This window comes from Sceloporus occidentalis, unplaced genomic scaffold (assembly GCF_023333645.1).
Source record: "Sceloporus occidentalis isolate IW3139 unplaced genomic scaffold, rSceOcc1.0.p SCAF_129, whole genome shotgun sequence".
Lineage (NCBI taxonomy): Eukaryota > Metazoa > Chordata > Lepidosauria > Squamata > Phrynosomatidae > Sceloporus > Sceloporus occidentalis.
In genome coordinates this window covers 101,662-116,549 of record NW_028317109.1, presented here as the reverse complement: position 1 = coordinate 116,549, position 14,888 = coordinate 101,662, and the positions used below count along the sequence as shown (strand labels likewise).

General features: G+C 40.9%; 1 protein-coding gene across 1 annotated transcript in view; it reads left to right on the top strand.

The window, feature by feature from the left end:
* Positions 1-2,364: 2,364 nt before the first annotated feature.
* Positions 2,365-14,888, top strand: part of STUM (stum, mechanosensory transduction mediator homolog) — a 29,433-nt gene continuing 16,909 nt past the window's right edge. The window contains exon 1 of the mRNA XM_089499082.1: positions 2,365-2,527. Coding sequence (XP_089355208.1) covers positions 2,365-2,527 — 163 coding nt within the window. The remainder of the gene's footprint in view (positions 2,528-14,888) is intronic.

Genomic DNA, 14,888 nt, shown 5'->3' with positions numbered 1-14,888 from the left:
GAGGACAAGCCTTAGAGAGAGAAATCACATATGTGCTGCTGAGTAAAATATATGGAATACGTGTCTTTGTCCATTTTTCGACTATGTATGTATATTATTATTATTATTATTATTATTATTATTATCTTTTCTTTTGGGTGGTGGATGTAAATTGGTGCTTTTTTGGATATCTCTATACCACTTTTACCCTGTTCTTTAAATTGCCCTACAGGGGCACCATTGCTGCAAGCATAAGTCCAGGGGGACTTATTGACCTAAGGAGCAGCTACAGTGTCTAATAATAATAATATTAATAATAATAATAAGTGTTGTTATTATCATGACTTATGTTATGAGGGTAAATCTTGAGCCTATCCAGTAAACTCAGGCTTGGTGGAATCTCATCTTTGCAAAACTACAGGTGAATTAAATGGTGATTGATAAAAAAAAAACAAAACATGTTTTATTTTAATGCATGATATTACCAAGATACTTTACAAGGTTGATAGGATATATAGATTGATTGGATGGATAGATAGATAGATAGATAGATAGATAGATAGATAGATAGATAGATAGATAGATAGATAGATAAATTGGTTAGATTGATAGATAGATAGATAGATAATAGATAGATAGATAGATAGATAGATAGATAGATAGATAGATAGATAGATAGATAGATAGAATATATAATACAGATAGATAGATAGATAGATAGATAGATAGATAGATAGATAGATAAATTGGATAGATAAATTGGATAGATTGATAGATTTATAGATAGATAGATAATAGATAATAAATAGATTGATAGATAGAATAGATAATACACATAGATAGATAGATAGATAGATAGATAGATAGATAGATAGATAGATAGATAGATTGAATGGATAGATAGATAGATAGATAGATAGATAGATAGATAGATAGGATATATAGATTGAATGGATAGATAGATAGATAGATAGATAGATAGATAGATAGATAGATAGATAGATAGGATAGATTGGATAGATCATATATAAAGGTAGATAGATAGATCGATAGATAGATAGATAGATAGATAGATAGATAGATAGATCGATAGATAGATAAACTGGATAGATAAATTGGATAGATAAATTGGATAGATTGATAGATAGATAGATAGATAATAGATAGATTGATAGAATAGATAATACAGATAGATAGATAGATAGATCGATAGATAGATAGATAGATAGATAGATAGATAGATAGATAGATGGATGGATGGATAGATAGATAGATAGATAGATAGGATATATAGATTGAATGGATAGATAGATAGATAGATAGATAGATAGATAGATAGATAGATAGGATATATAGATTGAATGGATAGATAGATAGATAGATAGATAGATAGGATAGATTGGATAGATCATATATAAAGGTAGATAGATAGATCGATAGATAGATAGATAGATAGATAGATAGATAGATAGATAGATAGATCGATAGATAGATAAACTGGATAGATAAATTGGATAGATAAATTGGATAGATTGATAGATAGATAGATAGATAATAGATAGATTGATAGAATAGATAATACAGATAGATAGATAGATAGATAGATAGATAGATAGATAGATAGATAGATAGATAGATAGATGGATGGATGGATAGATAGATAGATAGATAGATAGATAGATAGATAGATAGATAGGATATATAGATTGAATGGATAGATAGATAGATAGATAGATAGATAGATGGATGGATGGATAGATAGATAGATAGATAGGATATATAGATTGGATAGATAGATAGATAGATAGATAGATAGATAGATAGATAGTTAGATAGATAGATAGATAGATAGATAGATAGATAGGATAGATAATATATAAAGGTAGATAGATAGATATATAGATAGATTTATAGGATATATAGATTGGATAGATAGATAGATAGATAGATAGATAGATAGATAGATAGATGATAGATAGATAGAATAGATAGATAGATAGATGCAGATAGATAGATTGATAGGATATATAGATTGAATGGATAGATAGATATATAATATATACAGATAGATAGATAAATAGATAGATTGGATATATAGATTGATTGGATATATAGATTGATTGGATATATAGGGTGACATGAGTGTAGGTAATGCTGTTATTAGTAGTAATGATGAGGGGGCTGTCCCTTTAAATCCAGCTCTGGCAGGAGCTGCTCCAGCTTTCAGTCTGATCCAGGAGAGAGGGGAGAGAGCAGTGAGGAGGCAGGAGGAGGGCAATCTCTATACCGTCTCACCATCTGACCCCACAGCCCGGCTCCAACTTACGGGAATCACATCTCCTCCGGCCTCTCGGACAGACAGACGGACGGACAGAGACACTCAGGATGGATATCAAGGAAGGGGACATGATAGACAGGGGCACCTCTGCCAGTGGGGTGGTGGTGCAGGTCAGAGAGAAGAAGGGGCCCCTGAGAGCCGCTATACCCTACATGCCCTTCCCTGTAGCCGTCATCTGCTTGTTCCTCAATACTTTTGTACCGGGGCTCGGTAAGTGATCTCTTATACTCTTTGTATGTTGGGGTGGGCAGCAGTTTGGGGGTTCCTTCTCCTGCCCTTGCTGGACTGCTAATCCCAGAACGCTCAACCAGCCTGGAGGCCAGCGTGTCGCCAATGGCCAGCAATGGGTTAGAGATCCCTGGAAAGTTGATCTGCTCTCACACCTGCCCTGCGCTGCCCGGTCCTTTAAATGCCATGTGAGGGTATATTAAAGAGCGGTTTATAAAGCGAATGGGCAGGCAAGAGTTAAATCCGATTGCTGCCCCTTTAATTGCGATCTTTCTGCCTGATCCGATAAAGATCCCCTGTCTCAGGTCCAGCACGTAAGTCCCTCTCCGCTGTACAATATGTTAAAGGAAGTGACACCCGGAAAAGCCCCGGGGCCAGGCAGATCCCGGGACACCGCCAGCCGCTGTGAACACCACCTCAGCCATGGGTTTGCTGAGATTTGTGGGAGTTGGCTGGACTGCCAGAGGGAATCTGGGAATCTCAGTGAGCAGTTTTGGGGAAGGATGCATTATATATATATATATATATATATATATATATATATATATATATAATTATTATTATCTTTTCTTTTATTTATATAGCAACAAAAATGTATGCAGCGTACATATATATGTATACATATATGTGTGTATATGTATATACGTGTGTGTATATATATATAATGTACTGATATGAAATTATATATATAACATATAATGTGTGTATGCGTGTCTTATAACAGGGAAGTTCTATTTATAACACTGGTTAACCATTTGAGTGCCAAGGTGTGTGTATATATATATATATATATAATATATATTGTACATATAATATTATATATTATTATAAGATTTACTTACGCTGTTCTAATAAAATAAAACATTTTAAAAGCATGTATCTTACCAGTTCTGAGAAATATGTGTGGGTCTGTGTGTGTGTGTGTATATATATATATATATGTGTGGGTCTGTGTGTGTGTGTGTGTGTGTATATATATATGTGTGGGTCTGTGTGTGTGTGTGTGTATATATATATATATATGTGTGGGTCTGTGTGTGTGTGTGTGTGTGTGTGTGTGTATATATATATGTGTGGGTCTGTGTGTGTGTGTGTATATATATATATGTGTGGGTCTGTGTGTGTGTGTGTATATATATATGTGTGGGTCTGTGTGTGTGTGTGTGTGTGTGTATATATATGTGTGGGTCTGTGTGTGTGTGTATATATATATGTGTGGGTCTGTGTGTGTGTATATATATATGTGTGGGTCTGTGTGTGTGTGTATATATATATGTGTGGGTCTGTGTGTGTGTATATATATATGTGTGGGTCTGTGTGTGTGTGTGTATATATATATGTGTGGGTCTGTGTGTGTGTATATATATATGTGTGGGTCTGTGTGTGTGTGTATATATATATGTGTGGGTCTGTGTGTGTGTGTGTATATATATATGTGTGGGTCTGTGTGTATATATATATGTGTGGGTCTGTGTGTGTGTGTGTGTGTATATATATATGTGTGGGTCTGTGTGTGTGTGTATATATATATATATATATATATATATGTGTGGGTCTGTGTGTGTGTATATATATATGTGTGGGTCTGTGTGTGTGTGTATATATATATGTGTGGGTCTGTGTGTGTGTGTGTATATATATATGTGTGGGTCTGTGTGTGTGTGTGTGTATGTATGTATGTATATATATATATATAGCGTATGGCTGTATTCAGACATCCAGTAAAGCCCCCCGCGTAACGCTTTGTATCTGGATTTCGGGACGCGTAGTAAGTGCTTTCCTTGTGTGCGGATAATGAGCCTGAAATCACTACAATTCCAATCCACAAACCCGCGCTTCCCCTGGCGAGGCGGATATTTAACCCTTCGAGCGACTGCAAGTTAGTCTGTGTCAGCTGTGCTTGTTTCAAAAGGCATACAATATACATCATAATTAATATAATATCAAATTTATGTATATTTTTATTATATATATATATGATATTTAGTAGAGTTATTGTCACGTTGATAACCCGGCTGACTTCTAGACTGTAAGCTCCTTTGAGCGGGGTCCGCCTCACTTTTTGTCCAAACTGTAACGTGATGCACTACTTGTTATGTGCTGTTTCCTGATTGTACAACGCTGCAGAATATGATGGCGCTATAGAAATCGATAAATAAATTTAGTTTGTTTTGCTTCTCCGCATGTACGTGACATTGGATCGGGTGAGTGATCACATGGGGTATCTAAGTCTGCGCTGCGTTGAGTGACACCCCAACGTCAGGTCCTTTATTTTTCCGGGGAAAAAAATTGTTTCATTCTGTTATTTATCTATTAACTAACTGGAGTGTATTTTGTGTTGCATTAATATATACGTTGTGTACAGGTGGTGGTGGTAGGGTTGGCGGAGTTGGTAGTGCAGCGGCCTCTCCTCTTTCTGGAGTAGTCGAGAGGGAATCCGTCTCCTTATTTCCTCGAGGTTCCGACATCTATGCGGAGATGGATCGCATCGTTCTGGTGGTTTGGCTTCTCGTTGAGTTCTTCATAAGTAGTGCATGCGCGGCCTCGTCTCCCCATTGGTTACACGAAGATGGGTTGAAGGGCAAACATCTTCTCAGGTTAACCCGGGTAAATCGTTCCTGTACCGGTGGTCTCGCACATGAGACCAATGGGGTGCCATATCTCTTTAAACCTGCAGAGACTGCAAGCAAAAGGCCCCCCACAAATAACTCTTCTTGTCCTGATCGTTCTTTTGCGATGGACGGCGGCATCTAGCATGCTCAAGGCAAGACACTGACAAAAAGTATCATTTTGGTATAGTATACCTCCCAAGTGTCCAGGGTTTTGTTAGACAGTCCTGGTATTCAGGCACCGTCCCTGGTAGCTGCCCCACTGTCCTGCACATCACAAGGTGGCTCTCTAGTGCTTGTCTCCCAACTGTACGTCCCGCATTTGCCACCCGATCCAGCGGTCCCACCGAGCTCTACCTGCTTTGTGGGATAGAGGTAGAGCACAACCCCATGCGCATGGACTGTAGCGCTGCTAGTTTGAGTGACACTTTACCCCTCAAGCTCCGCCCCAGATTTGCCAAAAGGTTGGTTGGCCCTGCCTTTAGCCATGCCCACTTCTACCTCTGGCCCCACCTCTAGCCACACCCTCTACACAGGTGTCCTGATAACATTGATAATAGGAGGTCTGCCGGTTTCTTAAATAGAATTTTATTGATCGGGGGGGGGGGGCTCCGGTTTTAATTGCAGCAAAAAGGAAATTGAAATTGTGAAAAAAATATACTCCGTGGGATTGAATTTTTCCTACTTTTTCCCACCGTTTCATGCAGTCATGAAGTCATCGGACAGCACGGATAGGTTGATAGCGAAGAAACTAACGTGGGAATATTGTGAGTCATCCGTTTATAAATATAGACGAGTCACACAATATTATTAATGCTTTCTGCCCTACATCAAAAATAAAGCAACAACCCAAGCGGTTTCCTGTGTCCACACGCAGAGCACAGGCATGTACCAACGTTCTGAACACAATACATAGAAAAGATAGAATCCGTCGGCAGATTGGCCCCCTTCGGCCCCCGTCTAGTCTGCCCGTTTCTCCTGCTGTAAAGACTCAAATCTTAATCAGTCGTTGGTCTCGTCTTAGATTCAGGAGCCGTATGTCTATCCCATGCATGTTTAAATCCCCTTGCTGTATTACCCTCTACCACTTCTGCTGGGAGGCTGTTCCACTTATCTACCACCCTCTGAGTAAAGTAAACCTATCAAAGGCCAACCCCTATTTTTTTTTCTTACTGTCTTCGCACACAGAAGGGTTAAATTGCCCAGGCGCTGTGTAATTATAGCTGTTTAAAGGGACTTCTCTGGGTTTGATGTCTCCATAGAACGTATGATAAGCCGTATCATTATCTCCATGCGCAGAAAATCCTGCCTGTGAGCTTTAAATGCTGCCCTGAAATATTCCTTTTCCCCTTTTTTCTCCCATTTTAAATTGCGCAGCATGTCCTGTGTGTCGCTACGAGATATCATTTCATTAACTCCATCGCTGTCAGGGGTCACCAACACGTTGAGAATTCCTCGGTTTAATTGACTTCAAAAGGCCGTGCGTCGGTACTGATGTGAAAAGACGTACTTTGTAACCAAAACAAGTTAAAAGGGATATTAAAAAATTAAACATTAAAAAATAAGTTTTTACGTCTTTCGCTGGAAGGGTTAAACGTTTCTACAACCTTATTTTTTTCCTCGAAAATGTGTTTACTCGATGTTTTTACTGATTATGGGGGGGGAGCTTATTGTATTATACCCTCCCCATCTGAATAACAGCTAATTTAAATAATTTAATAAAACTGCTTTGAATCCCATTCATTATCTCGGCAATCCATTATGTCGGCTTGGACACCCAGCGGAGGTGTCAACCAATTAACAATAACAACTTTTATTCTTTAAAAAAAACAAAAAAACCCAAAAACTTTCCTTTAGACTAGAGCGATAGAAAATTTGCCATCTAGGTTGCTTTTCAGACGTTAGGACTTTGTCTTTAGTTTTAGATGTTTTCAGAGGAGTTTTTTTTTAATTTTTTTTTAACTAAACTAAAGCGATGAACGGTTTGCAGGAAGTTTTTATATTTTTTGGCCGGTCAGCGTCCTTCCAGCATCCGACGGCACTACCCAATTCTGATGATTGTCAGCGGGTAGTGGGGGCGGATGAGGATGATAAGAGTTGAAGCTCTCAGAGGCTGGAATGCGTACCCTGGGTGTCCCTCCCGTGTCTATACGCTGCGTCAGATTTGTTCGGGGAATTCGTATATTTCCTTATTTGGTGACAAATAATTTGTGGGCCTCGTATTATTTCCATATGTTTATATTGATGTCTCTCTGCTTTCATTATCGCTCGCTCTCTCTCTCTCTCTCTCCCTCTCACACTCTCCCTCTCTCTCGTCGTCTCTCGTGCTCTCTCCCTCTCTCGCGATCTCTCCCTCTCTCGCGCTCTCTCCCGCTCTCGCGCTCTCTCCCTCTCTCGCGCTCTCTCCCTCTCTCGCGCTCTCTCCCTCTCTCGCGATCTCTCCCTCTCTCGCGATCTCTCCCTCTCTCGCGATCTCTCCCTCTCTCGCGCTCTCTCTCCCTCTCTCACGCACTCTCCCTCTCGCACTCTCTCTCTTGCGCACTCTCTCTTGCCGCCCTCTCGCGCCCTCTCCCTCCTGCTCTCCCCCTCTTTCCCACGCTCTCCCTCTCTCGCGCCCTCTCTAATTTTTTTTGCACTATTCATTTTGTAAACACTGGACGCAATAAGGTTATTTATAAAGACCAGATGTATCGCAGTCTTCTTATTGCCATAATAAAATGTTGTGATTGGTCGGATCATTCCAATGATGCTTCGGGGTTCAGGACCAGTTTTCTCGAGTCTCACCATAAGTGGGGCGTGCCAGGACCCCCGCTCCCGCGACCCGGAGGATTAGGGTCTCGACCCGGAGAAATGAAGAAGCGGTGCTTCTCCCTGACTCTCCTGGCGAAACCCGAAGGGTTCCCAGGCATGAATATAAAAATGAAAGGGACCATATGCTATAAAACATATTAAAGGGCATATAATGGCTGGACTGTCCCTTTAAGCCTTTGCACTAGAATAACCACATTGTATAAATTATTCATAAAATATAATAAATGTCACCTTTCTGCATAGTTTATAATAATGGTCGTGTCAATATGTGGAACCGATGTCACTGGGGGGTCGCCTATAGATTTCGGTTGTTATTAGATGAATTTTTTCGGCGCTCTATACGTGACCGGTGACAGACGCGGCGTTTGGCCGGGGCGACGCTGCCTTTCCTGCAATTAGCCGTGACAGAAAGAGCGACGATCCTCACACCTGCCAATAAGTGTCGGTGGAATATGGATGAAACTCGTTAGACGGCGTCCTTAATTCGAGTCGGGTCTCGGAGGAGAGGAGGTTACAGCACTTCACACCCGGTGGCTCCGATTGACGTAAATATTTGATGCCGGTCACAATGCTGCTCCGAGTCACCAATGCAGCTTGGTGTAGATTGTATACAAAATATATACATCGAAAAAGGGAAATGTCAATGGATAATACGAGAATTTATATATATTTAAAAACAGGAACAGGCCAGGACTACTCTACATTTACTTTTCATCTAGATAATGACAATCATCGCTGTCGGCCGGTTGTAGATAAGGATAAGGTTGATAGGTGGAACAGCCTCCCAGAAGAAGTGGTAGCGGGTAATACAGTGAGGGTATTAAACATGCATGGGATGGGCAAATGGATCCTGAATCTAAGACGAGCCCAACGACTGATTAAGGTTTGGAAAAAACGGGCAGAGTAGATGCTGTTACCTATAAACAATATATTAATTGTATAATTAATCTGGGGCGAAAAAAAAATATAATTCCCTGTATTATTTTTGTTTGCGCTGTATGTGGGAGCTGCCGCTTTCTGACCCATTTTTAAAAGCTACCTTGTTATAACAGGAAGTAGGTTGCAACTTCCTGTCTGTGCTGACAGTCGGGCTCCGAGCTAATCTTCACTAGAGGATCATGGGAAGTGAAGGAAACTCTGCATATTATGACTGTCCTGTCTATGCTATACCTTGCTATGCTTTTTTTTGTGAAAGCGAATGAGTGTGAAACACTAACACGCTTACAATGGACTAGACTTGTGCACCTCGACCAAAAACGATTCAGATTAATTGTTCGTTTTTGGTCCATTTGTTTTCGGACAATGAATTTTCAGATGAGATTCAGAGGGTTTTTTCTATTCGGAAACTGAATTCTCTCTCTCACGCTCTTTCACAGTCTCATGCTCTCACACGCTTCTCTCGCACTCTCATTCACTTTCTCTCACGCTCTCCTCAGTGGCTCCCGACCACTTCTGTGTCCCTGTCTCCGTTTCTTCTCTTGCCTCTTCGTGTTTTTCCTGTTTTCTTTCATCGCTTCCTTCTCCCCTGTGTCAGCTTCGCTTACCGGACCTTTCAGAGAGCGTCAGCGAAAGCGAGTGAGCCAGAGAGCGTGAGCAAGACAAAGCTAGTGAGTGAGTGAGAGAGAGTGATATCGTGAGCGAGGGAATCAACACGAGTGAGAGTGAAAAGGCAACAAAATTAAAATTATGATTTTTACAGCTCCCTGGGCCGGTCAGAGTAGATTAGAGGATGTCCCCGACGGCCCATGATCCCCACTGCCTTCAAAAGTGGGACAGTGGAGCAGCTACCCGGGACAGCACTTCAGGACTGTCTCGTAAAAAACTGGACATTTGGGAGGTATGGTTGAAGAGGTCACTCCGCAGACAGCCACTGTAGATGCATTGTGGCTGAGCACTGCCTGTAAGAGGGACTTTTCATGGGGCAGGTGGCTGCTATGAACATCTAAAGCCAGTTCTAGCCTCTTTCGTCATGCGATGCAAGGTGATGAGGCTGGGCTCGCTCATCGTCAGACGATATTTATTGAAATATATTTATTAAACGTAGTTTATATTTGCCGCAGCCTCTTCGCCAAGCTGGGAGAGCGGGTACTTGCACTTTTAAATGCCTTGGGCCTATTTTAAATCCCAGGCCGGCTCTGATCTACATTTATCACATTGTGACATTTATCACGTGGCTAAAGTTGCTTTGAAATTCCCATTGGTATCACTTTACCTCTCCAACCTTTCCTTTGAGCCAACGTCTTATTTTAACCCCCTGGTCCTCCTCGTGTGAATGAATGTAGCTTATAACGCCTCCTATGTGATCAGGGAGGTTATCTGTCCCGAACCAACATGCTCTTGAGTTTCTCGTGGCCATCGGCAACGACTGGGCTGTGGTCAGATTAAGTATATCTATAGCCGGCAGCTGCCTACCGACAACCTGCTGCCCGAAGCGGTAGGGCTCTGGGAAGCCGGAGCCTGGATGTTCCCAGGTATGGTATTATTTCAAGAAAGGTTTAGAGCGGGGTCCTGATTCGGAGAATTTAATTGTGTTTCCAGTTGTTTCCATGGACCTGCACCTCTACCGTCCGCCTAAATCTGCTTCTGCTGACATATCCCTGTATTTGTTATTTCTGTCATCATATAGAATTTATCACATATGCAAAGCCTGCAGAGCGAGAGCAGCTGGTATTATAATATATAAACATATGGATATAGCGTATACAGTGCATGCTGTCTGGAGTACTGTAAGAGACAGCGTTTACTTTGATTCATGGGGGAAAGTTTATTTTGAGCATCAGCTGAATATTTTCGCCGTTACAGAATCTTTTCTGCCCCCATCTCTCAGCTAAACGGACCCATGGAATCTTGCTTTCAATAGCTTCCCACGATTCCAGGGAGCTCTCTCTACTCTTCAGCGAGGAGCGAGCTAAGTCAATGTTATTGGGATCTATATGTCTTATGGGTAACGGGAAGATACTTACACTCAGCTGGTAGGCATATACCTCTACTGATCTGTGAAAGAAAAGAGCCCGTACGTTAAAAATGAATGGCTGTTTCCTAAAAGAAAGCTATTTTGCAGGGTCTTTAGTGCTTTTTACTGCATGTAAATCGCAGAAGGCGTTCTTTAGTTATTGAAGTTAGAAAAAGGAGACTTCTGTCTCGTTTAACTCCTCCCCCAGCTGCCTCTACTGAAAAGCAGGAAGCGTTCGCCGGTACACTTCCTGCACATGCTCAGTAGCTTTCTCATTTTGCTGAATGGACCTATGCATCTACTTCTGATAATTAGTGTTAATCTGTAACATTTGCAAATAGGCCTTTGAGGGCTATTAGCTGCTCACGGAGTAGTCGGCTTGGCTGTACACCTCAAGGCAATAATGTAATATTGGGCAGAGCCGTGGGTGCAGTCTTAGTTCATGACTCTTGGATGCTGTAATTCGTGTGCCCAGAGCAGCTGCTGAGACGTCATTCTCCAAGATCGCTCTAGGAATATGTTGAGGTTTTCGACTCTGCTAGAGGTTACATTTAGATTTAGGTCAATAGAAAATCACCATGAAAAGGCTCAACTACTCTCTATAGCTACAAAATAACTACGTGTAACCATAAAATATATTTAAACACAGACACTTCTTTACTCATTCAAACTTTCTCCTACCTACACAAGCACGGGTATTTTATCTGAAATCCCTGGACGTGGCTCAGAGATGTTTCAAAGTCCCAGTCTCTCCCTTTCTAAATATTCCGAAATATATTTTTAATACTCAACAATGGATAGCCTTTAGAACCTGATTTCTTAAATAAAATACCCCAAATCTAATACTTTGTAGTACCGAAGACTTTTGAAATAGAGTTTTTTTTAAGCTCCTAATGGATCCATACTGCCGGATGAGAAGGAAGCTTTAGAGAAGTTAAAAAACAAACAAATAATATTATATAGACATGTGCAAATGGACCAAAAACGATTTAGCCCGGTGCCCACGTGTTCATTCTTGCTCACGCTCTCATTCACTCTCTAGATTTAATCAGTAACAATGTTCTTCATGTTAACAACCATGCAGAGAACACACTACGGAGGTTTGGGGGGGCGGGGAGACTTAAATTATTTTGCATATTATGTGAGATTATGGGAAATATTAGAGGGAATGACTTTATAACAAATAACTAAGTTTGCTCTAGTGACTCCACATACATGGCAAGTCTACATACTTTGTATCTTTTAAGCAACAGCGTTGACCTAAAACACTAGTCAGTTAAATGCTATTTTAAGAGTCTTAAGATTCCACTGTTACCATAGCGATATAATTTATATAAATATTTCCTTCAGCGCATTTTTTTTACAAAAAAACAGAAACTGTCTGCGTTTCTTACCCTAATAAAGTTGGCAACAAATACATAAACATTATATAAATGAGAGGTTTTGGTTATATGAATCGGCCAAAGCATAATTAAGCTCACCCGCCACGTCAAGCAGTTAACCCCTGGACAGCAAGCTGCTGGTTTAATTGCACCTCCCCCAACACATTAATAAGGTTTTGGTAGCCGTATAAACTGCTTTGGGTGCCCACTATGTAGGAGGTGAGAGTAGGTTCTCACCCTATTGAGAGTGTGCCTTGACGTGGCGGGTGAGCTTAATTATGCTTTGGCCAATTCATATAACCAAAACCTCTCATTTATATTATGTTTATATATTTGTTGCCAACTTTATTAGGGTGAGAAGCGCAGACAGTTTTGTTTTTTTGTATACATTGTACAGCCAATACACTGTATTTGCAGCATGCTTACACCTGTTTGGTAGGCCTCGTATTATATATTTGTATTATTTGAGCCTGAGACTAGCTCAGCGCACCGACATTTTCTTTTCCCTGTTAGCGCATTTTTTTTTAGCCGGCAGTGAATGTATTTGGGAGTATCGGGCTGTATGAGTTAAATTGCTAAGCGTCCATGTTACAGCTAAATGAGGATTATTGTTCGTTAAAAACAATATAATTAAGTATAATGGAGCTTTATCAAAGTCGCTTCACGCCGCCTCTGAATTCCATCTTGTGTAAACACAAACTGCACTCGCCTTTGAGATGTTTTTACGCCGCAGATTAAGATATGAACTCTAGGTTAGCAAATTAGCTGTTTTGTTCGCAGGTTGTCAGCCATAATAACTGCAATATTCGTCTAGAATACCAGCAAGGCCGAGTCTGAGGCAGTTGGCACTGCTGATGGAAAATTGGGATGTATCGTTCCACAAAATACGACAGACTCACTAAAACTATCTCCCGCTCCTCTTTATATAGGCCTCTCTGGGTTGGCAATGATTAAATGGCCTGGACACTTTGTACCTTAAAGGTCCACTCTAGCGCATAACGGAGCCCATTTTGCATGGACTCCGGTGTAATTCACTGCATGTAAATTTTTTATCTTATTTACCGCCTCCCTCAGCTGCCTTTACTGAAATCAGGAAGCATTCATAAGTACACGTCTACGCATGCTCAGTAGAACCAGTATTTGTAACCCATGGAGGATCGAATATCTGGAACCCCCCACTTTCAAATGTTAAAACAGTCTTACTCACTGACTCTTACATGCGTTCTCTCACACTCACTGTTACTTATGCTCTCTCACTCTCTGTCACTGTCTCCCTACATTCTCCGCCGACTGCTTCCGTGTCCTTGTCTCCTTTCCCACAGCTCAGCTTCTTCTTCTGTCTTCTTTTTTCGTCCGCTTCTCCCCGGTATCAGTTCCTTTGACCAGGCTTCACAGAGACTCCGCATGCACCTCGAATCACCGAGGACAGAGGAAAGAAGACATAAGAAAAAAAAAACAGAGACGAAGCAGCGCTGGGAAAGTGAGAGAGAGAGCGAGAATGTGTGAGAGCGTGAGTGAGAGGACATTTCCGGTAGACTTAGGACCTCTGTGTGCCATTGTGGGGTGGACTGCCCCCAAAATACGCCACTGGGTAGAGCCCCTATTCTAGTCATATAGAGTTGAGCTTCTTTAACCCCTTAAGGACAATGGGCGGTCCCTAAACCCATTGAAAACAATGCATTTTGTCATTAAGGGGTTAAAAGCACAATCTCGCTCTCTCTCTCTCAAAACCTACTTCTTCCGTTCTTCCAGTACACACAACGCCTCCATCTTATGTTTTGCTCATTATCTTTAAACTATTTCCAAAATAATTACACCAAATGACAAAAATTCCCTCATAGTTTTAATAAATCAATGTAATCGTTTGGACGGGTTTGACGGGCGGCAGACGATGGGTCAAGTAGCCGTGTCCTCTGTTAGAATTCGTAATGCATGTCATGTAAAATTGTAATTGGAAAAAATATATATTACAGTCAGGAATGACGTTAAAAACTGAAAACACATAAAATTATTTATGACAAAAAGTTCCCAAATGCCAGCTGGGCCACAAGGGCCATAAGATCATGGTTTTCCTGGGAATTTGGATGGAAAATGTATGTGACGTACCACGGCTTGTATGCCCGACGGAAATTAAGACATGTACAGAAAAAATAATTCCCAGAAACATTTCTGGAAGGCATTTTAGTTCTTCAGGCCGTATTATCTTTCACGTACCTTCTAGGCAGGAATGTTCCCGGCTTCTGATTCATTCTACAATCTACAACCACAATCTATTTTGGAATCGGTCCATAAGATGGTCAACAATGGCTCCTCGTTGTGTTCTAGATGTCTCATGGCTCTCAACTTTACAATCTTTCATTGGCATATCTGAGAACTTTTTGAACAAGGTGACCCTGTGACCCCCCCAACATTAACCCTTTAATTAGCCCATCCCAAAGAATCTGACTTACCGACGTGATAATATTTTCAACCAGATGGTTGTATGTTTCGTAGCACTAATATTTATGGGAAGCTTTATATAAATATGAACCAACGGCTTCTTATTTGCATACCCCCAAAAAATGTCAAGTGTCTAAATCTGGACAACT